This window comes from Eumetopias jubatus, unplaced genomic scaffold, assembly GCF_037043125.1.
Source record: "Eumetopias jubatus isolate StellerSeaLion01/CBP00866 unplaced genomic scaffold, mEumJub1_p1.0 scaffold_9, whole genome shotgun sequence".
NCBI lineage: Eukaryota > Metazoa > Chordata > Mammalia > Carnivora > Otariidae > Eumetopias > Eumetopias jubatus.
This window is the reverse complement of record NW_028274815.1, coordinates 19523535-19550100: the sequence shown is the minus strand read 5'-3', so window position 1 is coordinate 19550100 and position 26566 is coordinate 19523535. Positions and strand designations below refer to the sequence as shown.

General features: G+C 37.0%; 1 protein-coding gene across 2 annotated transcripts in view; it reads left to right on the top strand.

The window, feature by feature from the left end:
• The window catches only part of ATAD2B (ATPase family AAA domain containing 2B), a 161657-nt gene that overhangs the window by 54462 nt on the left and 80629 nt on the right, over positions 1–26566 (top strand). For both annotated transcript variants that reach the window (XM_028099431.2, XM_028099430.2), the window contains exons 13-14: positions 3224–3312; positions 21264–21423. In XM_028099431.2, the coding sequence (XP_027955232.2) occupies positions 3224–3312; positions 21264–21423 (249 nt within the window). The remainder of the gene's footprint in view (positions 1–3223; positions 3313–21263; positions 21424–26566) is intronic.

The window sequence follows — 26566 nt, the reverse complement described above, 5'->3', positions numbered from 1 at the left end:
TCTCTCCTCCCTCTGACGCTCCTCACCCTTTCCTCCCCCCAAATTTTAAATTATTAGAAAACACTGGATGAGACGAAACATGAGAGACTATGGACTCTGAGAAACAAACAGGGTTTTAGAGGGGAAGGGGCAGGGGGATGGGTTAGCCCGGTGATGGGTATTAAGGAGGGTACGTACTGCATGGAGCACTGGGTGTTATACGAAAACAATGGATCATGGATCACCACATCAAAAACTAATGATGCGGGCGCCTGGGTGGCTCAGTCATTAAGCGTCTGCCTTTGGCTCAGGTCATGATCCCAGAGTTCTGGGATCCAGCCCCTCATCGGGCTCCCTGCTCAGCGGGAAGCCTGCTTCTCCCTCTCCCACTCCCCCTGCTTGTGTTCCCTCTCTCGCTGTGTCTCTCTCTGTCAAATAAATAAATAAAATCTTTAAAAAAAAAACCCCAAAACTAATGATGTATTGTAGGGTGACTAACATAATATAATAAAATTAAAAAAATTAAAAAAAAAGAAAACACTGGATGTTTAATGCATATCATGTCAGTAAGAGAGAAATGGGAAATTCATACCTGGTTTTTAGTAAGTTGAGTTTCCTATGAACCAAGAATTTGCTATAAGTAATTCTGAAACAAATTACATATTTGACTAAATTGTAGAATATAAAGACTTTTCATTTATAATCTAATACTTTTTTTTACCTTCAGTTAAGTTCCTGCTTGATTTAAGATTTAAGTGAAAAATGACAACTGTGAAAGTAGTGGAAGAAAACCCCTGAGAGTTTTTGTTTCTAATCTCAGAGTAGGGAGAGTCTAGCTATGGAAGAAAGGATCCACTGTATAAGTTTCCTTTGTAGATTCTGCACTGGAACGAAATATCATAAGCAAAACCAAAAGACACATATTTAAATGTTTCCCTTGCAGATAAATATTTGTATTTTCTTTCACAGAGAGAGGTTTAATTTTTAAAATAAAAACTCCTTGAAATCACTAAGCCAAAGACCACAATGATCCAATAGAGAAATTGGCAAAGGATATGAACAGAACTTTGATTAAAAAAGCAGTACAAATGGCTCTTAAAGATATGAAAAGTGCTTTTTTATTGATAGTAGAAATAAAAATTTAAAATGAAATGAGATTTTTATCCTAAAAAATTAGTCAAGATTGAGAAATTTGATAATACATTGTTGGTGAGGTTTTTTAAATATTGCTGGTGAGAGGGTAAATTGGTAGGTCAGTGGAAGCAATTTGGAAAATATCTAATTAAATTATAAATGACATTTGCCTTTTAAACCACTTTTAGAATTTTTTATATTGATAGGTTTATATTGATATGAAATGTTAAACATACACAAAGACTTATTCAGGCATTGTTGATAGTAGGAAAAGATTGAAAATAGCCTAAGTGTCCACAAATAAGAGACAAGTTTAATCATGGCACACCCATACATACAGTAGGGCATTTTATAGCTGTCAAAAAAGAATGAAGATCTTCATGTACTTCTATGGAAACTAATTAAAATATATTATTACATAAATAGACTGTTATTTGGTAAAAGCAATATGTATACCATGCTTAAAATGCATCAAAATAGTATGTTTAAAAGTACATTTTTTTTTTTTAAAGACACATTTATTCAGCGTCATGATCAGACTATTACATTTAGCAATCAACAGCATGGGTGCAAAAAAAAAAAAAATCTACATTAAAACCCTTTGTTGGAATGCTTTACACTTTCCACAGAACAGAAACTAAAATAACCTGTTATACAATTAGTCACAAATACAGTCCTTGAGTTTTTTGCCCATACACATGAGTATTGTCTAAAACAGGTCTTCTTTGTAGCAGCTCGGCCCTGCCACCACTGTGCTTGGCTGAGTTCACAAATCTGTTGTAACCTGTAGCTTCCCTGTCACTTCTCTGGCTCTCCTCTCCTGCTAAGCTTTGTTTCCTGGCAATGATTAAAACCTTCTGCCACTGCCGTAGCTACTGCTGCTGCTGGAACTGCCACAGCCACCTTGGTTTCGTGGTTTGGCAGAGTATTGGCCTCCACCACCCTAGGGGCCAGAGCTTCTGCCTCCAAAATTTCCTCCTTTCATGGGTCCAAAATTTGAGGATTGATTGTTGTAATTGCCAAAATCATTAGAGCTTCCGCCTCCTCCAAAGCTGCTTCCCTCATGACCAAGTCCGTCATAGCCATCCCCACGGCCACCATGTCCACCACCACCTCGACTGCCACCAAAGCCACCTCGACCACGGAAGTTCCCTCCACGACCAAAGGTGTCATTCCCACCAAAACCACCTCCACGACCACCACCAAAGTTTCCAGAACCACTTTGACCTCTTAGGCTGGATGAAGCACTAGCCATCTCTTGCTTAGATAGGGCTCTCCTTACTTCACAGCTGTGGCCATTCACAGTATGGTATTTTTGAATGACAATCTTGTCTACAGAGTCATGGTCATCAAATGTTACAAAAGCAAAACCTCTCTTTTTGCCACTGCCTCGGTCAGTCATGATCTCGATCACTTCAGTTTTCCCATACTGTTCAAAATAATCTCTTAGGTGATGTTCTTCAGTGTCTTCTTTAATGCCACCAACAAAAATCTTTTTCACAGTTAAGTGGGCACCAGGTCTTTGAGAATCTTCTCTTGAGACAGCCCTCTTTGGTTCCACAACTCTTCCATCCACCTTGTGTGGCCTTGCATTCATGGCTGCATCCACCTCCTCCACAGTGGCATATGTGACAAACCCAAAGCCTCTGGAGCGCTTGGTGTTTGGAACTCTCATTACCACACAGTCCGTAAGCGTTCCCCATTGCTCCAAATGGCTCCTCAGACTCTCACCAGTTGTTTCAAAGCTCAAACCTCGGATGAAGAGCTTCCGCAGCTGTTCAGGCTCTTTGGGAGACTCTGACTTAGACATGACAGCGGTGGGAGGGGAGATTTTAACGATGCTTACTCTGCGGCGTCCACGGGCAGAAAGCAAACTACATTTTTATGTACGTGTATAAACGACACATATGGAAGAATAAACAGAATAGTAATTGTCTACTGGGATTGGCCTTGTGATTGGAGACTGGGTGGTAAGGAGATAGCATTTTTTTTGTATTTTAGCTGCTGCGTGTTGAACCATTTGCTTATATTACCTATTAAGAAAATATAATAATGTAAATGTAAAAAGTGAAAACTAATATAAATAACATTTGTTTTCTTTTTATACTAGGCATATTTGATGAGACCTTCTATAATATTTTTTGATGAAATAGATGGATTAGCTCCAGTTCGCTCCAGCAGACAAGATCAGATCCACAGGTGATTTTTCTTAATCTGACTATGTTGGATTCTTTTCACTCATTGACATAGTAGTTAGCCTTAGTCTTTGGCTAAGTGCTGGGAGGCTTATAAAATGTGAACTGTGTCCTTGAGGAAGACTCCTTTCACTTAGCTCAGGGGTCAGCAAATTACGACCTGTGGTCCAAATCTAGCCTTTTGCCTGTTTTTGTAAAGTTTTATTGGAACATATTCATATTTGTACCTTTTGCATTATATATGGCTACTTTTGTGCTTCAAAAGCAAGAGATGAATGAGTAGTTGTGAGAGAATGATTGTTTGGCCTCTTGCAAAGTTTAAATACATTTACTTTCAGGCCCTTTACAGAAAAAGTTGCCTAATCCTAACTTAGCATGTTTTTGAAATTTATCCGTGTCATGTATATTAATATTTTGTTCTTTTCCATTTCTGAGTAGCAGTCTTTGGGAAGGGAGGGAGGGACAAAGAGTGAGGGAGGCAGAGTGTATGTATGTACCACAATTTATTCATTTGTTAATCTATCTGATGGAGATCTAGTTCACTTCTATTTTTGGCTCTTCTGATAATGCTACTATGAACATTTGCATACTTTTGTGTGCACATATGTTTTCATTTCTGTTGGGTAAATACTAAGGAATGGCTAGATCCTTTGGTAAATGTATGTTTAAATTGATACTGTTTTCCAAGTGGTTGTACCATTTTATAGTCTGACTTGTAATGTATGAGAACTTGGGTTGCTCTTCATCCTTGCCAACATTTGGTATTGCTGTTCTTGTTAACTTTAGCCATTCTAGTGGGTGTGTAGTAGTGGATTAATTTGAATTTTCCTGATGACTAATAATATTGAGCATCTTAGTGTGTGGTTGTTGCCCATTTATATATTTTCTGTTGTTAAGTATCTTAAAATCTTTTATTACTACCCCCTTTAAAAAGAGATCAGATCATATGTCTTACTGTATTATACAATTTCTTTATGTACTCTCAAGACAAACCCTTTGTCAGAGCTATGTTTTGAAAAATTTTCTACTAGTCTGGCACTTTTTTGTTTGCTTAACTATGATTTTTGAAAAGCATAACAAGATTTTAATCTTGGTGAAGGCCATTATATAAATTTATTTGTATGTGTATTTTTTGTGTCTTGAGAATAATTGCCTAAACCAGTTTGTCAACAATTCTGATTTCTTTTATCTTTTAAAATGTTAATAGTTTTAGCTCTTAAAATTTGCTCAGTGATTTTTTTTTTTTAAGATTTATTTATTTGAGAGAGAATGTGTGTGCTTGTGAGTGGGGGGAGGGGCCAAAGGAGAGGGAGAGAGAGAATATCAAGCCGACTCCACAGTGAGTGCAGAGCCCAAGTCTGGGCTCGATCTCATGACCCTGAGATCATGACCTGAGCCGAAATCGAGTCAGCCGCTTAACCAGCTGAGCCATCCAGGTGCCCCTAGGGTGTTTTTTAAATAGATGTATTGCCTATTGTTTTCATAATCTGACACTCTGTACTCTGTATTTAGTTTGTGTAGTCCATAAATATTTATGTAATTATTGACATGGATGAATTGGAGAACAACCATATTTTTTTTCTGTTTGTGTCAGTTGTTTTCTTTTTCTGTTTTTCCTTTCCTGCCTTTTTAAAAAGAATTTTTGAAGATATTTTAGAATCTCCTTTTTATTTTACTGTTGATTTTTTAATTGAAATATAATTGACATATAAAACATACTATATAAATATGCAGTATTGACATTCTGAAAGAGTACACATGACAGATTTTAACGTATGTATATACCCATGAAACCATAACTATAATCAAGATCATGAATATACCCATTTCCCCCCAAAATAGGCATTTACATTTCATGTGACCATTGATAAAGTTAGGTTTAAATTTATTATCTTGATGATTGTTATCTATTTGTCCATCTGTTCCTTGTTCCGTTTTTTCCCTCTTGTTCTTCTGTCCTTTGATTAACTGAAATTTTTTTTTTTAGGATTCTGTCGTGTGGTTTTTTTTTTTTTTTTTTTTAGATTTTATTTATTTGATAGAGAGCACAAGCTGGGGGAGTGGCAGGTAGAAGGAGAGGGAGAAGCAGGCTCCCCGCTGAGCAAGGAGCCTGATGGCGGGGCTTGATTCCAGGACCTGGGATCATGACCTGAGCTGAAGGCAGATGCTTAACCAACTGAGCCACCCAGGCACGTCTCCATTGTATTTCTTGTGTTAGCTTATTATGTTTTATTATTTTCATGGTGGTTATCATTTAAGGGTTATCATTTACCTTAAAGTGACAATATGCCATGTCACATATAGTGGAAAACCTTTAAATAGTATGCTTGCATTTTTTCGTTCTTGGGATTTGTGCTATTATTGTCGTAAATTTTTATACCACACACTCTTTCGAAGAGAATTAAATAATAATACTAATAACCATAGTTGTCATCATCATCCTTAAAGAATTATTCATGTAGCTACCATTTCTGATATTCCTTATTTTGTGGCTATCTCTATTTCCATGTGCTAGAATTCTCTTTCTGCCTACATTTCTTATAGTGTAGGTCTACAGGGCATAAATCCTTTCAGCTTTTCCATGTCTGAAAAGGTCTTTAACTCCTTATTTTCTTAAAGATTTTATTTATTTGTTAGCGTGAGTGCACAAGCAGGGGGGAGCAGCAGGGAGAGGGACAAGCAGGCTCCCCACTGAGCAGGGAGCCTGACGTGGGGCTTGATCCTAGGACCCTGGGATTGTAACCTGAGCCAAAGGCAGATGCTTAACAGACTGAGCCACCCAGGAACCCTGGTCTTTAACTTAAAAAACAAAACAAACAGTTCTAATGAGTTTTATTTTATATATTAGCTCACTGATACATAAATATCAATATTTAGTTCATCAATAAAAGTATAATGGTTTCATATATTGTAAAATTTACTCATTTCAAGTATAAAATGCAGTGATTTTTAAAATATACCAGCTGGGGCGCCTGGGTGGCTAGGTTGGTTAGGTGAGTGCCTTCGGCTCAGGTCATGATCCTGGAGTCCTAGAATTGAGTCCTGCATCAGGCTCCCTGCTCCGCAGGGAGTCTGCTTCTCCCTTTGACCCTCCCCCCTCTCATGTGCTCTCTCTCTCTCTCTCATTCTCTCTCTCATATAAATAAATACAATCTTTAAAAAGAAATAAATATACCAACTGATACAACCATTAAAATAAAGCAATTTTAGAACATTTTTCTTCCCTCTGTAAGATCCAGTATGTCCATTGGTAGTAAATCCTTGTTCTTCACCCTAGCCAACCAGCCTTTTCTGAAAACATTTCATCTAAATAGAATCATACAGTATGTAGTCTCTTGTGTCTGGTTTCTTTCAATGAGTATGATTTAGCATGTGTCACTGTTTTTTCCTTTTTTTATTGATGAATAGTATCCATTGTTTGGATAAGGCACACATTGGATATGTATTTAGTTTGTTTCCAATTTGGGGTATTATGAATAATGCTGCTGTGAACATTCATGTGCAAATCTGTGTGTGTACATATATTTTCATATCTTTTGGGCATATACCTAGGAGTTGATTTGCTGGGCTGTATAGTACTTTTATGCTTAACTTTTCGAGAAAACGCCTATAGTTTTGAATATTTTCTCTAGGTATAAAATTCGAGTTTTACACTTTTTTCCTTTTAGTACTTAAAGCCGTTGGTCCACTTCTCCCTTACATTGTTTCAGTGAGGACTTTGTTGTCCTCTTTGTTTGTAATACATGTATCTTTTTCCTTTGACTGCTTTTAATATTTGTTTTCTACTTTATCGGTGGTTTTGTGCAATTTATTTAATGATATTCCTTGGTAGAGTTTTCTCCATTTTTTTTCTCATTCTTGAATTTGAGCTGCTTAAATCTGTGAGCTTCTAGTTTTCTTCATAGTTGTAACATTTTTGGTCATTATTTCTTTTTCTTTTTTCTTTTAAGATTTTATTTATTTATTTGACACACAGAGAGAGCGAGCATGCGCAGGGGGCGCAGCAGGCAGAGGGAGAGGGAGAAACAGGCTCCCCACTGAGCAGGGAGCCCAACATGGGGCTCGATCCCAGGACCCTGGGATCATGACCTGAGGTGAAGGCAGACGCCTAACTGACTGAGCCACCCAGGTGCCCCTTGGCCATTATTTCTTAAAATATTTCTCTGTCTCCCTTGTTACTGTCTTTCCTGTCCTTGTGGGCCTCCAGTTACACTTATAAGTTGCTTAGTCCTGTCTCACAGTTCACTGACAATGAGTTAATTGTGCTTTTTTAAAGATTTTATTTTTTAAGTAATCTTCGCAGCCAGTGTGGGGCTGAAACTCAAAACCCCGAGATCAGGAGTCACATACTCTACCAACTGAGCCAGACAGGCACCCCTAATTTTGCTTTGAGCCAGCTTCTCAGTGTTTCATTTTGAGAAATTGCTTTGCTCTTTTAGTCAACTAATTTTCAGTGTCTAGTCTATTCTTAATCTGGTTCATTATATTTTTTTGTCTTACGATTTTTATTTTGATCTTGATAAATTCTATGTGGATTTGTTTTGTATCGTCTATATAAAAATATAAGAAAAATACAAGAAACTTCTCAACATATGGAATATAGTTATAATTACTACTTTAATGTCTTTATTTATTTATTTATTTATTTTTAAAGATTTTATTTATTTTTGAGAGATAGAGCACAAGCGAGGGAGATGGGCAGAGGGAGAAGCAGGCTCCCTGCTGAGCAAGGAGACCGATGCAGGACTCAATCCCAGGACCCTGGGATCATGACCTGAGCTGAAAGCAGACGCTTAACCAACTGAGCCACCCAGGCGCCCTACTTTAATGTCTTTATCTGCTAATTGTAATATCTTAGTTTGGGGTTGATTTTATTTATTTTATTTGATTGATTTTTCTTATTATATTATATATATATATATTGTTTTCTTCTTTGTGTGCTTGGCAATTTTATTGGATGCCAGATACTATAAATTTTGCCTTGTTGGGTTCTAGGTAGGATATTATGAATAAATATTTTTGAGTTTTTTGGGGGGCACAGTTAATTTACTTGAAAACAATTTGATTCTTTTGAATCTTGCTTTTAATGTTTGTTATGTGGATCTGGAGTAGCGTTTCGTGTAGCAAATTATTCCCCACTAATGAAGGAGGGTCCTTCTGTGTATTACTTGCAATGACCTGTGAATCATGAGATTTACCAGTCTGGCTTGTGGGAAATGGCAATATTCCTGGTTCTTTGTGAGGGCAAAATACTGTTACTTTTCTTCCTTCTGTGTGTTTTTTCCCCTAAGCTGTGATAAATTTCCTCACGTGCATTCAATGTTTAGCTGAAGTCTTGAGGGGCCCTGTGGGTATTTCCTAAGTTCTGTCTGTGCAGTGCTCTCTTCTCTGGTACTCTTTCTGATGAACTCTAAGTCCTGTTGGTGTCCTCGGAATCTTAGCTCTGTCTCTTCCACTCAGTGAGTCAGCTGATTCCCACCAGGATTCTGTGTCCCCTACATTGCAGTCTAGAAGTAGAAAGCCATTAATTGGGTCATTGTTCCTATGCTTTATAATATGTGGTTTTTCTCCTGCTGGTTTGAATATTTGCTCTATAGCTTTGTGGTTTTGTTGTTGTTTTTAAGTGGGTTCCATGCCTAGGTGTAGCCCAATGTGGGGCTCAAACTCACAACCCTGAGGTCAAGAGTAGGTTGCTTAACCAGCTAAGCCACCCAGGTGCCCCTGTAGCTTTGGTTTTTAACAGCTTAGCTGTGACAGGTCTCAGTATGGGCTTCGTGTTTATTCTGATCTGTGTTTATCATGTATCTGCAAATTAGTCTTTTTTCAATCTTTCTCTCTTCATCTTGGATAATACTTTCATCAGTCTTTGGTCAGTCCTTACTTTTTACTTTGTCATGTCCATTTTGCTGTTTTGTCCAGCCAACACATTTTTTTATTTCAGAAATTATGTTTTTCGGTTGTGGAACTTACATTTGATTTTTTTTTTTCTTTTTTGGAGAGAGCACACGCAAAGTGTGTGCTCATACGTGTGTAAGCATGGAGGGGAGGGGCAGAGGGAGAGCATCTTAAGCAGACTCCACACTGCGTAGTGAGTCCAATGTGGGGCTCAGTGTCATAACCCTGAGATCATGACCTGAGCTGAAATCAAGAGTCAGACGCTTAACTGACTGAGCCACCCAGGCACTCCTTGATTCGTTTTCATTATTTATATTTTCCAATGTGATTTTCATGCATTTAAACATTTTGTTTTACTTCATCAAGGTTAATAATAGTTGCTTTAAAATCCTGTTGTATTGGGTGCCTGGGTGGCTCAGTCGTTAAGCATCTGCCTTTGGCTCAGGTCATGATCCCAGAGTCCTGGGATCGAGCCCCACATCGGGCTCCCTGCTCCGCGGGAAGCCTGCTTCTCCCTCTCCCACTCCTGCTTCTGTTCCCTCTCTCGCTGTGTCTCTCTCTGTCAAATAAATAAATAAATCTTAAAATAAATAAATAAAATCCTCTTGTGTTAGGGGCGCCTGGGTGACACAGTTGGTTAAGCGTCTGACTCTTGGTTTTGGCTTGGGTCGTGATCTCAGGGTCATGAGATTGAGCTCCACATCAGGTTCCATGCTCAGTGAGTAGTTTGCTTGGGACTTTGTCTCCCTCTCCCTCTGCCCCCCACCCCCTTGCTCTCTCTAAAATAAATAAATCTTTAAAAAAACCCTCTTATGTTAGCTTCAACATCTGGTTTCATCTCACTGTTAGGCTTGCTTGATTTTCTTTTCTTCTGAAAATATGTTTTATTGTTTTGGTTACTGCATTTGTTGGGTAATTTTGGATTGCATCCTGGATTTATTAATGTTAGTTTGTGAAGGCTCTGGATTTTATTATTTTTCTTTTATGAATAGTATTTCCTATGTTTTACAGATAATTTTCTGCTTTAGGCTTGAACTACAGACTGTTTCTTGGCTGGCAGCTTTGGTCTCCTTTCAAATCTTTTATCTTTAGCTGCGTTCTTCGCTCTGTGTCTTTGTTGTTAGGGGTCATTCATAGATGTGGGTAGATGGAGTTTGGGGATGTCTTCACTGGCTCTTGCCCTTGTGGATTCTTTAGTGTTAATGGTCAGTCATCTCTTTTCTGAACTCTCAGGCTGGAAAGTTAAGGGGTTTCCCTTAACATAACTTTCCTTACCTACCTCACTGTACTTAGCCCCATGCTGAAAGCCAGAGGGGACCTTGCTTTCTACATGTTCTCCTTTTCTGCAGATGACCATGAATTTCCAACAAACTCACCAGTTCCTTCAGTGCTTATGTATTATTTATAGGTTTCATAGTTCTTTTTTTTTAAGATTTTATTTATTTATTTGACGGGGAGAGACACAGCGAGAGAGAGGGAACACAAGCAGGGGGAGTGGAAGAGGGAGAAGCAGGCTTCCCGTGGAGCAGGGAGCCCAATGTGGGGCTGAGGGATCATGACCTGAGCTGAAGGCAGACGCTTAACGACTGAGCCACCCAGGCACCCCTTATAGTTACTTTCTGAAGCAGAGCAAGGGGTTATCTGGCAGGGTTTTCATCCATCCAGACTTGCAAAGGGAACCTTTGAGTACCAAGTATGCAGGTTTTAATTTTTAGAATAATTACTAACAGAAATATATTGTAATTTCTAAAATGTTAGTTGGTGGTTGGGGGGAGGAATAGAATAATTAAAAAAAAAATTGAAATGCAGTCAAGAAGAGAAGCAGAATCATAGAACCAGTGGGAGAAGCATTACAAATATAATTGTAGATTTAAACCCAAATACATAAAAAATGACATGAAATGTTAAAGGGACTAAATGTTCTTTTTTTGTTTTTTTAAAAGATTTATTTATTTTAAAGAGAGAGAGAACGCATGTGAGTGGGGGTGGCCAAGGGAGAGGAAGGAGAGAGAGAATCCTCAAGCAGACTCCCTGCTGAGCATGGAGCCCAACTCGGGGCTTGATCCCAGGACCTTGAGATCATGACCAGAGCCGAGATCATGACCTGAGCCGAAATCAAGAGTCTGCCGTTTAACCGACTGAGCCACCCAGATGCCCCAGACCAAATGTTCTTTTTTTTTTTTAAAAAGATTTAAATATTTATTTATTTATTTGAGAGAGAGAGAGAGAGTGAGTATGTGGGGGGGAGGGGCTGAGGGAGAGAATCTTACAGCAGAGCCCTACGCGGGGCTCCATCCCACCACCCATCAGATGACTGAGCCGAAACTGAGTCAGAGGCTTAACTGAGCTACCCAGGCTCCCCCTAAATGTTCTTTTTAACAGACAAAGATTATCAGACTGGGAAAAATAAAATATGATGGCACTTTGTTTATAAGAGACTCACTACATACAAGGATATAGAAAGATTCCAAGTAAAATGGTGGGAAAAAGACATGCAAAACCTTAGTTACAAATATTCATAGCAGTGTTATTCATAATAGCCAAAACATAGAAATAATCCATATGTCCATCAACTGCTGAATGGATAAACAGAATGTGTTCTAGCCATACAATTGAGCCTTAAAAAGGAATGAAATTCTGACACATGCTACTTGGGTTTACCTTGTACAGGTACATGTAACATGGATGAACCTCAAAGACTTAATGCTGAGTGAAGTAATTCATACATGTTATACTATTTTATTTTATTTATCTTATTATTTATTTATTTAAAAAAGATTTTATTTATTTATTTAGAATGAGTGCATGAACTGGGGAGAGGGGCAAAAGGAGAGGGAAAGAGAATCCCAAGCAGACATGGGGCTCAATCTCATGGCCCTGAGATCAGGAGCCAAAATTAAAGGTCAGATGCTTAATTGACTGAGCCATTCAGGTGCCCCATACTATTTTGTTCATATAAAATGTCCATAATAGGGGCGCCTGGGTGGCTCAGTCGTTAAGCGTCTGCCTTCGGCTCAGGTCATGATCCCAGGGTCCTGGGATCGAGCCCCGCATCGGGCTCCCTGCTCCGTGGGAAGCCTGCTTCTCCCTCTCCCACTCCCCCTGCTTGTGTTCCCTCTCTCACTGTCTCTCTCTCTCTCTGTCAAATAAATAAAATCTTAAAAAAAAAAAGTAAAATGTCCATAATAGTCATTCATAAAATGGCATGAAAGTATGCCAAGTAAATACTAACAGAATACTGCTGTGTTAGTATTAGACAAGATAGACTGTGAGGCAGAAAGCATTATTATATAGAAGACCAACTTATAATGCTAAAATCTTCAATTTTTTTAAGGGTTTTATTTATTAGAGAGAGAGAACACACGAGCAGGGGGAGGGGCAGAGTGAGAAGCAGACTCTCCACTAGCAGGGAGCCCCATGCAGGGCTTGATCCAGGACCCTGGGATCATGACCTGAGCCAAAGGCAGATGCTTAACCCACTGAGCCACCCAGGCACCCCATAAAAGCTTCAATTTATTAGAAGCTGTAATAATTTAGATTTTGTAATTCCCTGATGACTGTGTTTCAAACTGTATAAAACAAAAAGTGACAAAACTGCAGAGTCAAATTGATAATCATGTGGAGAGAGATTATATGCCTCTCAGTAATTAAAAGACCAAATGAACAAAAAATAAGTTAATGCCTGATAGATTGTTTTATTTAGATTATTTTATTATCTAGTGGGTATACTTACATAAGATAAGTACAGGATGAACACTGTTTCCAAACATACACAGGATTTATAAAATTTGGTTGTATATCCTGGCTTAAATCATAACTAATTTCCAAGGCTTAGTCATATACAAAGTTCATGAAACAAATTACAAAAAGATATAAGCAGAGAATTTTATTTGATGTTAAGAACTATTTTAATTTTGGGCACCTAGGTGGCTCAGTCATGAATTGTCTGCCTTTTGCTCAGGTCATGATCCCGGGGTCCTGGGATCGAGCCCCGCATTGGGCTCCCTGCTCAGCAGGAAGCCTGCTTCTCCCTCTCCCACTCCCTCTACTTGTGTTCCCTCTCTTGCTGTGTCTCTCTCTGTCAAATAAATAAATAAAATCTTAAAAAAAACCTTAAAATTTTAATTCTGTGTTACGAGTAAACAAAAAATTGCAAACAATATATGAACTGCAGGGAAAGATATATAGATATCAAGAAATCATAAAGTTGCTTCTTTGAAAAAAAAGTAATAAAATTAACAAATCTTTGGCATGATTGGTCGTGAGAAAAAGAAGGCATTGATAAGTGGTATTAGGAATGCAAAATGTGATGTATCAGATTCTTTAAATGTTAAAGGTTAGGAGGATAAAGGCCTGAACTTAAGAGGTTATTGTAGAAAACTTTTAAGAAAAAACCATGACTTTTATATGAATCTTCATAGCTTTTTTTGTAATAGTCCCAAATTGGGAACAATCCAAAGGGCCATCAACATGTGAATCAATAAACAAATTGTGGTATACCCATACAATGGAATATTGCTTAACCATAAAAAGCAACAGGCTGTTAGTAAACCAACAGTGCAGTGAATCTCAGAATAATTATGCTGAATGAAAGAATCCAGAAAAAAAAGTACTTACTGTGTGATCCCATACATATAAAATTTTAGAGAATGCAAGCTAATCTGTAGTGAGAGAACATAGATTAGCAGTTGCCTGGGGATTGGAAGAGGTGAAGGAGGAGCAGTAGGGATGGATTACAAAGGGACGTGAGGAAGAGTGTGTTGGATATGTTACTTATTTTGATAGTGATGGTAGTTTCACAGGTGTATACACACTTCAAAACTTACTCCATTGTATACTTTAAATATGTTGTGTATTGTATGTCAAGTTTATCTTCGAAAGGCTTAAAAAGAAAAAACTTGTTCAGAATGGTATGATGAAGTTAATTGGAATCCAGTTTCAGTTGTGAATGTGGATATAAAATTCCTAAACAAACTAGTAACATGTGGTTTCCAGGAAGATATAAAAAGGATAATAACATCACGACCAAATTGATTGTATTTCACATATACAAGGTTTGATTAATATGAGAGAAATCAATTAAGGTAAATTTATCATATTACTATGTTAATGGTAAATCATATAATCATCTCAATAGATGTGGAAGAAATGTTGGATGAAATTTAATATTTTTTTATTATTACAACTTTTTTAAAATTAACATATAATGTATTGTTTGTTTCAGGGGTACAGGTCTGTGATTCATCAGTCTTACACAATTCACAGCACTCACCATAGCACATACCCTCCCCAGTGTCCATGACCACCCCATCCCTCCCGCTCCCCTCCACTCAAGCAACCCTCAGTTTGTTTCCTGAGTTTTAATCTCTTATGGTTTGTCTCTCTCTCTGGTTTTGTCCCGTTTCATTTTTTCCTCTCTTCCCCCATGATCCTTTGCCTTGTTTCTCAAATTCCACATATCAGCGAGATCATATGATAATTGTCTTTCTCTCATTGACTTATTTCTCTTAGCATAATACCCTTTAGTTCCATCCACGTCATTGCAAATGGCAAGATTTCACTTTTTTGATGGCTGCATAATATTCCCTTGTATATATATCCACCACATCTTGTTTATCAATCTGCCGATGGACATTTAGGCTCTTTCCATAGTTTGTCTATTGTGGACATTGCTACTATAAACATTGGGGTGCACTTGCCCCTTCAGATCACTACCTTTGAATCTTTGGGGTAAATACCCAGTAGTGCAATTGCTGGTCTAAGGGTAGCTGTATTTTCAACATTTTGAGGAACCTCCATACTGTTCTCCAGAGTGGCTGCACCAGCTTGCATTCCCACCAACAGTGTAGGAGGGTTCCCCTTTTAATATTTGTTTTTGATAAGGTCACTCAGAGAATGAGGAATATAGGTATCTGTAAAAACCTATTACAAACAATGTTGAAAGATGAAAACTTTAGTATGACAGTTATAAGCATGTCTATGAACACTTGTGATCAACGCTGTACACAGATCCCAGTCAGTGTAGTCTGGTAAGACAAAACAATATAAGGTGTGTGTAATGGAGAGGAATAAACAATACTGTTATTATTTATAGATGATATAATTATGTATGTAGAAATTCCATAGCAGTCTCTAGATAACTTTTTGGATGTAGTAATGAGCATCTAGCAGGGTTAAACCAATCATTATAGAGAATTTTGCCTTTCTGTGTACCAATTTTCTGCATAAAAATGTAAAGTTACTATTTAAAAACTCATTTAGAAAAGAAGATACTAGGAGTAAATTAAGTTCCTTGTACATCTTTGGAGAAAAGAATAAAACTTGATTCAGAAACATTAAAGAAAGATTAAATAAATGGAGAGAAATACCGTGTACATGCGTTGGGAGGCTGGATATTTGTAAGTTGTTTGTTCTTCCATATTTATCAATAGATTCAGTATAATCCTGTTCAAGCTTTTTGAGGTGGGATTTGACAAAATGACTAATTTATATGGAAATAAAAAGGAATAAGAATAGTGAAGACAAGGTGGGAGTATTTGCTGTACTGATTTTTAAGGCCTCTTAAGGTTAAGATAATTTGATGTTGTGGAGGACTAGACTAATCGACAAATGGAACAGAGTCCAGAGCCACATATAAATCTACACATATATGGATGCTTGATTTATAATAAAAGAGGCAATGCAGTACTGTTGGGAAAGGATGACCTTTTAAATAAATAATGCTGGGAGAATTGGGTGTCCAGTGAAAAAATAAAACTGGATCCTTCTTCACACCATACAGAACAATTCCAGTTGATTTTATTTAGATCCATATTTGAAGGTAATACAGATGCTTTTAGAAGATACGTAGGAGAAAGGGTTAGGGTAGGCAAGTAGGCCTCGAATATAGTATTAAGTAGTTTGGACTTTATTTTGAATGTAGTAAGTTTACTAACGGATTTTGATCCAGGTCATTTGATTTTTCTAAAGAAGGCAGCTTTTGGTAGAATCTAAGCTAGGTTGTAATTCTGTTTCTGGCCATGGTTGAGACTTTGTTTTTGAAAACCCTTGTAGAGAACACTTAAAAATGCTGATAAATATATTTTTTAAAGATGTATTTATTTATATGAGAGGGTGGGGGGGCAGATGGACAGGAAGAGAGAGAATCTCACGCAAACTCCCTGCTAAGTGCAGAGCCTGACTTGGGGCTTGATTTCATGACCCTGAGATTATGACCTGAGCTGAAATCAAGAGTTAGGTGCTTAACTGAGCCACCCAGGTGCCCCCAAAATGCTGATAAATCTTAACAAACACTTGAAATACCTATCTGTGATTGGAATGTACTAAGGAAAAATTTGAGGTTAAATATGAACTTACACTTAAGGATGCTTATTTTGTACCCTTGATATTTGAAGTGAGACACTTAGATCGTTAATTTTCACTTATTTAATTAGAAAGAACAAGCAACAAATCCTCACTATACATGTACACTGGGTCTCTAGCATTTTGGTTTCATTTATAGTTTTGAGAAATATTTAGAACAGTTTATTTGGGAGTGAGAATGATTTCTTTAACTTATTGAGCATATTGGAAAAGTTACTTCAGGCAGGTATTAGCACTAAGAATAAAGGGGTAGAAGTGAGAACACTAGGAAGACCTTTATTACTAGAAGTATGGTTTTTGTTATAATTAAACATGCAACATTTTTATTCAGAAATGTTTAAGTCAGTTTCAAAAACTAAAATATGCACAAAATGATTTTGAATTGAACTTAGTTAAAATAGTAGCCATTCTTTTTTTTAAATTTTTTGTTGTTATGTTAATCACCATACATTACATCATTAGTTTTTGATGTAGTGTTCCATGATTCATTGTTTGTGCATAGCACCCAGTGCTCCACGCAGAACATGCCCTCTTTAATACCCATCACCAGGCTAACCCATTCTCCCAGCCCCCTCCCCTCTAGAACCCTCAGTTTGTTTTTCAGAGTCCATCGTCTCTCATGGTTCGTCTCCCCCTCTGATTTCCCCCACTTCATTCTTCCCCTTCTGCTATCTTCTTTTTTTTTTTTCTTAACATATATTGCATTATTTGTTTCAGAGGTACAGATCTGTGATTCAACAGTCTTGCACAATTCACAGCGCTCACCATAGCACATACCCTCCCCAATGTCTATCACCCAGCCACCCCATCCCTCCCACCCCCACCACTCCAGCAACCCTCAATTTGTGTCCTGAGATTAAGAATTTCTTATATCAGTGAGGTCATATGATACATGTCTTTCTCTGATTGACTTATTTCACTCAGTATAACACCCTCCATTTCCATCCACGTCGTTGCAAATGGCAAGATCTCATTCCTTTTGATGGCTGCATAATAGTTCATTGTGTATATATACCACATCTTCTTTATCCATTCATCTGTTGATGGACATCTTGGCTCTTTCCACAGTTTGGCTATTGTGGACATTGCTGCTATAAACATCGGGGTGCATATACCCCTTTGGATCCCTACATTTGTATCTTTGGGGTAAATACCCAATAGTGCAATTGCTGGATCATAGGGTAGCTCTATTTTCAACTTTTTGAGGAACCTCCATACTGTTTTCCAGAGTGGCTGCACCAGCTTGCATTCCCACCAACAGTGTAGGAGGGTTCCCCTTTCTCCGCATCCCTGCCAACATCTATCGTTTCCTGACTTGTTAATTTTCGCCATTCTGACTGGTGTGAGGTGGTATCTCATTGAGGTTTTGATTTGGATTTCCCTGATGCCGAGCGATGTCGGGCACTTTTTCATGTGTCTGTTGGCCATTTGGATGTCTTTGGAAAAATGTCTGTTCATGTCTTCTGCCCATTTCTTGATTGGATTATTTGTTCTTTGGGTGTTGAGTTTGATAAGTTCTTTATAGAATTTGGATACTAGCCCTTTATCTGATACGTCATCTGCAAGTATCTTCTCCCATTCTGTCAGTTGTCTCCTGGTTTTGTTGACTGTTGCTTTTGCTGTGCAAAAGCTTTTTTATCTTAATGAGGTCCCAATAGTTCATTTTTCCCTTGCTTCCCTTGCCTTTGGCAATGTTTCTAGGAAGAAGTTGCTGTGGCTGAGGTCCAAGAGGTTGCTGCCTGTGTTCTCCTTTAGGATTTTGATGGACTCCTGTCTCACATTTAGGTCTTTCAACCATTTTGAGTCTATTTTTGTGTGTGGTGTAAGGAAATGGTCCAGTTTCATTCTTCTGCATGTGGCTGTCCAGTTTTCCTAACACCATTTGTTGAGGACACTGTCTTTTTTCCATTGGACATTCTTTCCTGCTTTGTCGAACGTGAGTTGACCATAGAGTTGAGGGTCCATTTCTGGGCTCTCTATTCTGTTCCATTGATCTATGTGTCTGTTTTTGTGCCAGTACCATACTGTCTTGATGATGACAGCTTTGTAATAGAGCTGGAAGTCTGGAATTGTGTTGCCACCAGCTTTGCTTTTCTTTTTCAATATTCCTTTTCCTTTTTCAATATTCCAGTATTTGGGGTCTTTTCTGGTTCCATACAAATTTTAGGATTATTTGTTCCATTTCTTTGAAAAAAATTGATGATATTTTAATGGGGATTGCATTGAATGTGTAGATTGCTCTAGGTAGCATTGACATCTTCACAATATTTGTTCTTCCAATCCGTGAGCATGGAACATTTTTCCATTTCTTTGTGTCTTCCTCAGTTTCTTTCATGAGTATTTTATAGTTTTCTGAGTATAGATCCTTTGCCTCTTTGGTTAGATTTACTCCTAGGTATCTTATGGTTTTGGGTGCAATTGTAAATGGGATCGACTCCTTAATTTCTCTTTCTTCTGTCTTGTTGGTGTATAGGAATGCCACTGATTTCTGTGCATTGATTTTTATATCCTGCCACTTTCCTGAATTCCTGTATGAGTTCTAGCAGTTTTGGGGTGGAGTCTTTTGGGTTTTCCACATAAAGTATCATATCATCTGCAAACAGTGAGAGTTTGACTTCTTCTTTGCTGATTCGGATGCCTTTTATTTTTTTTGTTGTTGTCTGATTGCTGTGACTAGGACTTCTAATACTATGTTGAATAGCAGTGGTGATAGTGGACATCCCTGCCGCATTCCTGACCTCAGGGGGAAAGCTCTCAGTTTTTCCCCATTGAGAATGATATTCGCTGTAGGTTTTTCATAGATGATTTTTACGATATTGAGGTATGTACCCTCTATCCCTATACTCTGAAGAGTTTGGATCAAGAAAGGATGCTTTACTTTGTCAAGTGCTTTTTCTGCATCTGTTGAGAGGATCATATGATTCTTGTTCTTTCTTTGTTAATGTATTGTATCACGTTGATTGGTTTGTGGATGTTGAACCAACCTTGCAACCCAGGGATAAATCCCAGTTGGTCGTGGTGAATAATCCTTTTAATGTACTGCTGGATCTTATTGGCTAGTAAAATAGTAGCCATTCTAAAGAAATCATCCAAAAGTATTACAGTAATGCAACTGTAATTCTGTAGGAACTCTAAACATCATATAAATTGCCAGACATAAAGCACCCCCCAAGATTGCTGTCTATTAAAACAGACTTTTATAGTTCTTTTTTAAAAAACATTATAATTAATTAATTAATTTTTAGTAATTTCTACACCCAATGTGGGGCTCAAACTCACAACCCAGAGATCAAGAGTCACATACTCTACTGACTGAGCCAGCCAGGCACCCCTATATTTCTTTTTTTGAAAGAGTTTTATTGAGATAGTATTCATATATCATACAGTTCAGTCATTTAAACTGTTAAGTGGCTTTCAGTTTATTTCCAGAGTTGTGTAACCATCACCATAATGAATTATAGAACATTTTCCTCTCCCCAGAAAGAAAGAAACCTTTTAACCTTTACCCATCACTCTCCAACCTCCTCTTCAGTCCCCCCAAACCCTAGACAAGCCCTAAAAAACATTGTGTTTCTATAGACTTGCCTATTGGATATTTCATATAAATGGAATCATACAGTATGGGGACTTTTCTGACTGGCTTTTTTCAATTAGCCCAGTGTTTTCAAGGTTCATCCATAATATAGCATCTATCAGTACTTCATTTGTTTTTATTGACAAATTATATTTCATTGATTTATCCATTCATCGGTTGTTGGACATTTGCATTGCTTCCACTTCTTGGCTATTGTGAATAAAGCTGCTATGAACATTTGTGTACAAGTCTTTTATGGACATTGCTGGATCATATGGTAACTTTATGTTTAATAGTTGACGGAACTGTCAGACAGTTTCCAAAAGAGGTATACCATTTTACATTCCCATTAAACAGTGTGTGAATGTTCCCATTTCTCTACATCCTTGCCAATACTTATTATTTGTCTTTTTGATTATTATCATCCTAGTGGGTTTAAAGTGGTACCTCGGGGCACCTGGGTGGTTCAGTCAGTTGAGCGTTTGCCTTCTGCTTGGGTCATGATTCCAGGGTCCTGGGATTGAGCCCCACATTGGGCTCTCTGCTCAGCGGGAGCCTGCTTCTCCTTCTCCCTGCTGCTCCCCCTGCATGTATTCTATCTCTGTCAAATAAATAAATAAATAAAATCTCTAAAAAGAAAACCTTTAAAGTGGTACCTCATTTGGTTTTGATTGTATATCCCTGATGATGGACCCTTTGTATAGGTTCTATGGCGAAATGTCTATTTAAATCTGACTGTTTTTAAGTTGGGTTAATTTTCTTTATATTGTTGAATTGTAATTGTTCTTTGCATATTCTGGACTCTAGACCCTTATCAGTTATATAATTTGCAAATATTTTCTCCTATTCTTTAGGTGCCTTTTCGTTTTTCTTGATAGCACAAAATTATTAATTTTGATGAAGTCCTTATCTCTTTGGTTGTTGTTTCTGTGCTTTAGGTGTCTTTTAATGTATTGTTTGAATACTTTCAAAAGTGATTTCAGTACATTATTTTGCATTAAGATTATTTCATGCCATAATTTTATTAGCATTTAAGACTGATAAAGTTTAGTATAAGCAGCAGTTTTTACAATTTTTTCTTTCCTTTTTTTAATTTATAATTTTGTCTGAAACTTTTGTTACAGCTCTATAGTGTCAACCCTCCTTGCTCTTATGGATGGATTAGATAATAGGGGGGAAATTGTTGTTATTGGTGCTACAAACAGACTTGATTCTATAGATCCTGCTCTTAGGAGACCGGGTCGTTTTGACAGAGAATTCCTTTTCAACCTGCCTGATCAAAAGGTAAAAATTTCTGTTTTTATATATGAAGATTTATTTGTGATTCAGTTATGAAGCATATATGCACTTTGAGAGTGGTATTTTATGAATTTTCATTTAAAAACATTTTGTGCTTATGGGATAGCTTAGTAATTCTAAAAAGAAATGCTTGAATAATTTAGTCTTTTTCTCTTAACAGCTATTGGAACATTTATGACTTTTAGGAAGAGGAAAACCCTTGATTAGGTCACTGATGCTTACTTCTTCTTTTCTTCAGTTCCCAGATTGTAGTAATTATCTTGGATGGCAGGTTATATGTCTCTAGTTAGCCAAAGGAGCTGTGTTCCAATAAAAATAATGTTTTTAGAGTATTAGTTTATGAATAAGAACCCAATGTGCAAATTTTCATAGAAATGACCATATCATAATTAATTAAAAGCAGCAAAAGTTATTCATTATAGTATATTTTTAAGAATGTATAATTAAAACAGGGCAATCTACAGTCATTGTGTAAAATGTTATTTAATATTTTATACAGTGTTTTCCCCTAATTCTGCTTGACATCTTTATTGTTGTTATTGGTTTGAGCAGTTTAATCATTGACTATCTCTTCACTGGAAACTCAAGTTTGAAAGGGGGAGATGTATATAGAGAAGATACTTTGTTTGACAATGTTTCCCATGTAATTTAACATTTCAAATAAACAAAATTAAAACATTTATAACATACAAATATAACCTAAAGACAGAAGGTACTATTTATGGATATATAATATACACACATACACATTTGTAATTGTCATATGGCTTTGACTTTAGATCTCCATGTAAAATGCCTGGTTTACATACTTAGATGTAAAAGGTTGTGATTAGGACAGTGTACAAGAGTACAGGGAAATGAAGGCAATGGTGCTGCTATGTAGAGCAGTTCATAGTTCAGCTGGAAATCAGTCTGTGCAGCCACTAGTAGTTTTCTCAGTTTTGGATTGACTGTCTAACTTAGAGGCTTTAATTTGGTACTGAATTTACCTGGGATAGAAAACCTAGCATATACAGCATCATTTTCAATACCCAAGTGTAGCTTTCAGGACTGTATCAATGCATAGAGGTGTGCTTAGTTGTAGAAGACAAGGCTGAAGTGCGAGGAGTCTATTTCAGCATGGGGAAGCATCAGCTGTCTTGTTTGGGACATCGTACAGTCCAAGCACATCTTTTAGGCTCTAGTGTACGTGGATAATGTGTTGAGTTCTAAGAAACACAGCCTGTGTTCATTTTGGTATAGGAAAGCCATTATCTCGATTAACCAGTTGTCTTCTAGTCATGTGGCCCTCAGTCATGTATGCCAGTTATAGTCCTCACAATTCAGGTGCAGCCCACACAAATCAGAGATTAACAATAAACAAGGTCTAGAACAGCACTGTCCAGTCGAATTTTCTGTAATGATGGAAATTTCTTTATTTGTATTGTGCACTGAGAATGTCCAGTATGGTAGCCACTAACCACATGTGGCTGTTGAGCTCTTGAAATGTCACTAATGTGACTGAGGAACTGAATTTTGAGTTTTCTTTAAAAATTTAAATAAAATAGCATTATGTGGCTAGTGGCTTACTACATTGTACAGCACGGATCTTGACATAGTTTTCCATGTTGAATTTTAACTTTCTACATTTCAAGAAAACTGTACTTTGAGGCTTAAACCTAAGGTCATTTTTCTTGGTCTGTGTCTATGGAACAGGCTTGGACTATTTTTTTTCTCCTTAGATAATATTTAAAGTCATGAGATTATAAGACTAAATGAGATTATCAAATCCTCTATCCTAAGGATCAGTTAGTAAGGTAAAAGTATGAGAGTGGACTCTGGAAGCCAAGTGAAGAAAGTCTATCATGAAGATGGTGTGACTTTTGTTGTATGTTGCTAAATTAAGTCAGATGAGAAAATTGGCCATTGTTTTTAGCATGGGAGATGGGATGGGAGCAAGTCGACTTAGTGGTGGGTGCAAAAATGCTTGACTGTAGTATGGTTAGTTTAAGAGAGAACAGGAGGAGAGGAATTGGAGACAGAGAATGAAATTAAGTTTTTCAAAGAGTTTTGTTGCAAAAAAGAAGCAAAGAATTGAGGTGATAGATGTTGAGTGATTTGGAGGCAAGAGAAAGTATGTTATTTTTAAGCTGGGACAAATAGCCAATAGAGAAGGAAATTTTGGTGATGAAATTGAGAACGAAGAATTATCACCATGTGTCCTTAATAGGCAAGAGGGGCCATAGTATTTACTATATGAGTGGTGAGAATGACTTTTAAGATAGGAATTGGATAGTTTGTGATACTAGGGCATCCTAGTATCCTAACAATGTATAAGAGTATCTTAATGCAAAATAATGTACAATGTATAGATAATGTATAGATAGGAATTGGGTAGTTTGTGATACTAGGGAGAAGACAGAATATTATGGGTACAAATGCCTACAGGTGTACAAATTTAGTGTGGAGTGTCTCTGGAATTTTCTTTTGACTGCTTCAGTTTTCTCAGTGATTTAGGAAGCAAGGTCTGAATGAGAAGCTGAGTGTGAAGACAGAGAAACTAAACTAGTCTGCTAGGAGATAGACCTAATGAATGATCTAGGGAAGGATTAAAGGCAATGATAAGGATCCGTTTGGGAAGTTAATTTAAAGTGATAAAGTCAGTGTCTCATATTAGTCCTGTAGTTTGGGCAGTGGAATATCATGACTCCTGCTGTTTGACCAAATGAAAGTATAGGAAAAAAAACAAGCCTTGATTCTTCCAAATTTTAGTAATTTTGTTAACTCTTATTAGCACAAAAAATACCTTCTTGAGGCAGTGATGCTTTTTAATTTCTTTTGTTTCTTTTCCTTTATTATCATCAACACTTAAAATTATTATGTGTTATGTATTTATGAATCCTGAAAAATGAGGAACTTGAATTTGTCTCCGACTCTTAGTAGTAGAGGAAGCTACTTTTTTTTTTTAATTTTATTTATTTATTTGACAGAGAGAGAGAGGGAATGAGCACAAGTAGGGGGAGCAGCAGGCAGAAGGAGAGGGAGAAACAGACTCCTCACTGAGCGGGTAGCCTGATGCTGGGTTCAATCCCAGGACCCTGGAATCATGACCCTAACTGAAGGCAGACGCTTAACTGACTGAGCCACCCAGGCACCCAGGAAGCTACTTTCTTTTAGGGGAAGCAATATAACTTACTATTTTGTATGCCATATAAAATGTATAATGAAGCATTTCTGATTTAAGTAATTTTCTTTTTCTTGTTTTTACAATAAAGAAGGGAGACTCTGATTGATTATATAGAGAAAGGGTAAGGCACTAAATGTGTTAGAGATCTGACAATAACTTTTGACCTTAAGTAATTAATTTAATTCCTCTAAACCTTTACTTAAATTTTGTAAAATGACGGGATCAGAATAGATTTTTTTGAGACATCTTCCAACCTGAATTTTTTTTGGTGTGTTTCTAATTCTATAAGGGTCTTCTACAAGTGGTGCCTGTGCTGCTAATGAGGTCAGATAGATTCTTACTGTCATCTTCTAGAGAATACAAGCTCTTGGATGATATATTTTTTTTGACCTTGATTTTATACTTTTTTAGTATCTATTCAGGCCGGTACTTCAAGTTGGAAGAAAATAAGTGTCACATCATTGCTTTATTTTTGGTAGCTGAACACCTAACTTAGAACTTGGTATTAGAACGATAGCTATTGTTACCAGATTTTATCAACTTTTGGAGCAAGGTTTATCTCGATGACTTTGAAGTTCTTTTCGTTTTGGTCCTGGACCCCGAATTCCTCATCAAGCTATTAAGATTATCATCTTGGGTATAATTTGCTTTTTCATACTTTTTTTTTTTTAAGATCTATTTATTTTAGAGAGAGAGAGTGCGAGGAAGCACATGTGATGGGGGGTAGGGGCAAGAGGAAGAGGAGAGAAAGAAAGAATCCTCAAGCACACTCCCTCTTGAGTGTGGAGCCCCATGTGAGGCTTGATCCTAGGACCCAGAGATGACTTGAGCCAAAATCAAGAGCTGGATGCTCAGCTGAGCCACCCAGGCTCCCCTCTTTTTCATAGTCTTACAAAGCTCAAGTAGCAGTGTTGACGGTACGAGTGCATTCAAGTTTTACAAAGTGTTTTTCCCTTGAAGGAAAGCCAAAGTGAAAATAAAAGTCTGATATGACTCTTCATGATGGTAATGTCAGCTGATTATGGATTCTTACTACTTCAGTTTCTTTTTGACTGTGAAAGAAGAAGAAATTTCATTTAATTTGAAACCAAGCTGTTAAAATTTTGATTGTGCCATACAGTCAGATTTAAGGTAGAGAATGCTATTTTGAAAAAAAAAAAAATCAAGGTAGAATTGCTCAAACATTTGATTTTTTAAAATGAATTAAATCAATATTTACTGAAATGTTACCTTGTTGTTTATTAAATGCCAAGGCATCAATTAACTTACAAGATAATATGCATTATATTTATTTCATTGAAAACTTTTTCAACTTAAAACTTTTTCCAAGTTTTATATTAATTACTTGTTTAGCTCATTGTCAGTTGTAATAACTCATGCATATGATAGAACCAAAAGTTTTATGAAATCCAAATCTATACTTTGTTTAAAAGTTAGCACTAATTGGGGTGCCTGACTGGCTCAGTCGGTAGAGCATGCAACTCTTGATCTCAGGGTCGTGAGTTCAAGCCCCATGTTAGGTATAGAACCTACTTAAAAAAAAAAAATAGAAGTTAGCACTGAGTAATGTATGGAATTGTTGAATCATTATATTGTACATCTCAAACTATTATAATACTATATGTTAATTACATTAATAAAAGTTACAAGTGTTATAACACATTAAAGTTTCTTTTTCATATGTATTTAGATGGTAAAATAGATCTGATGTGGTAGAACAGTGAAACAGTTTTGAATCTAGTCCTAGATCAGTCAAGATCAGTCACTTAGTCATGTGTTCCACTAGTCAATTCTTTCACCTCTCAGAATATTAAACATCTTAGTTTGTGAGACAGAGATATGATCTCTCCTACATATTACTGTATGTGGGAATTAGAGTTGATGTGGATGCCATGGTGTTTAAATTTCTTTTAAAATAAACAGTTGGTTTTTTGGGGTATGGTGAGTGCATAAATTTGCTCC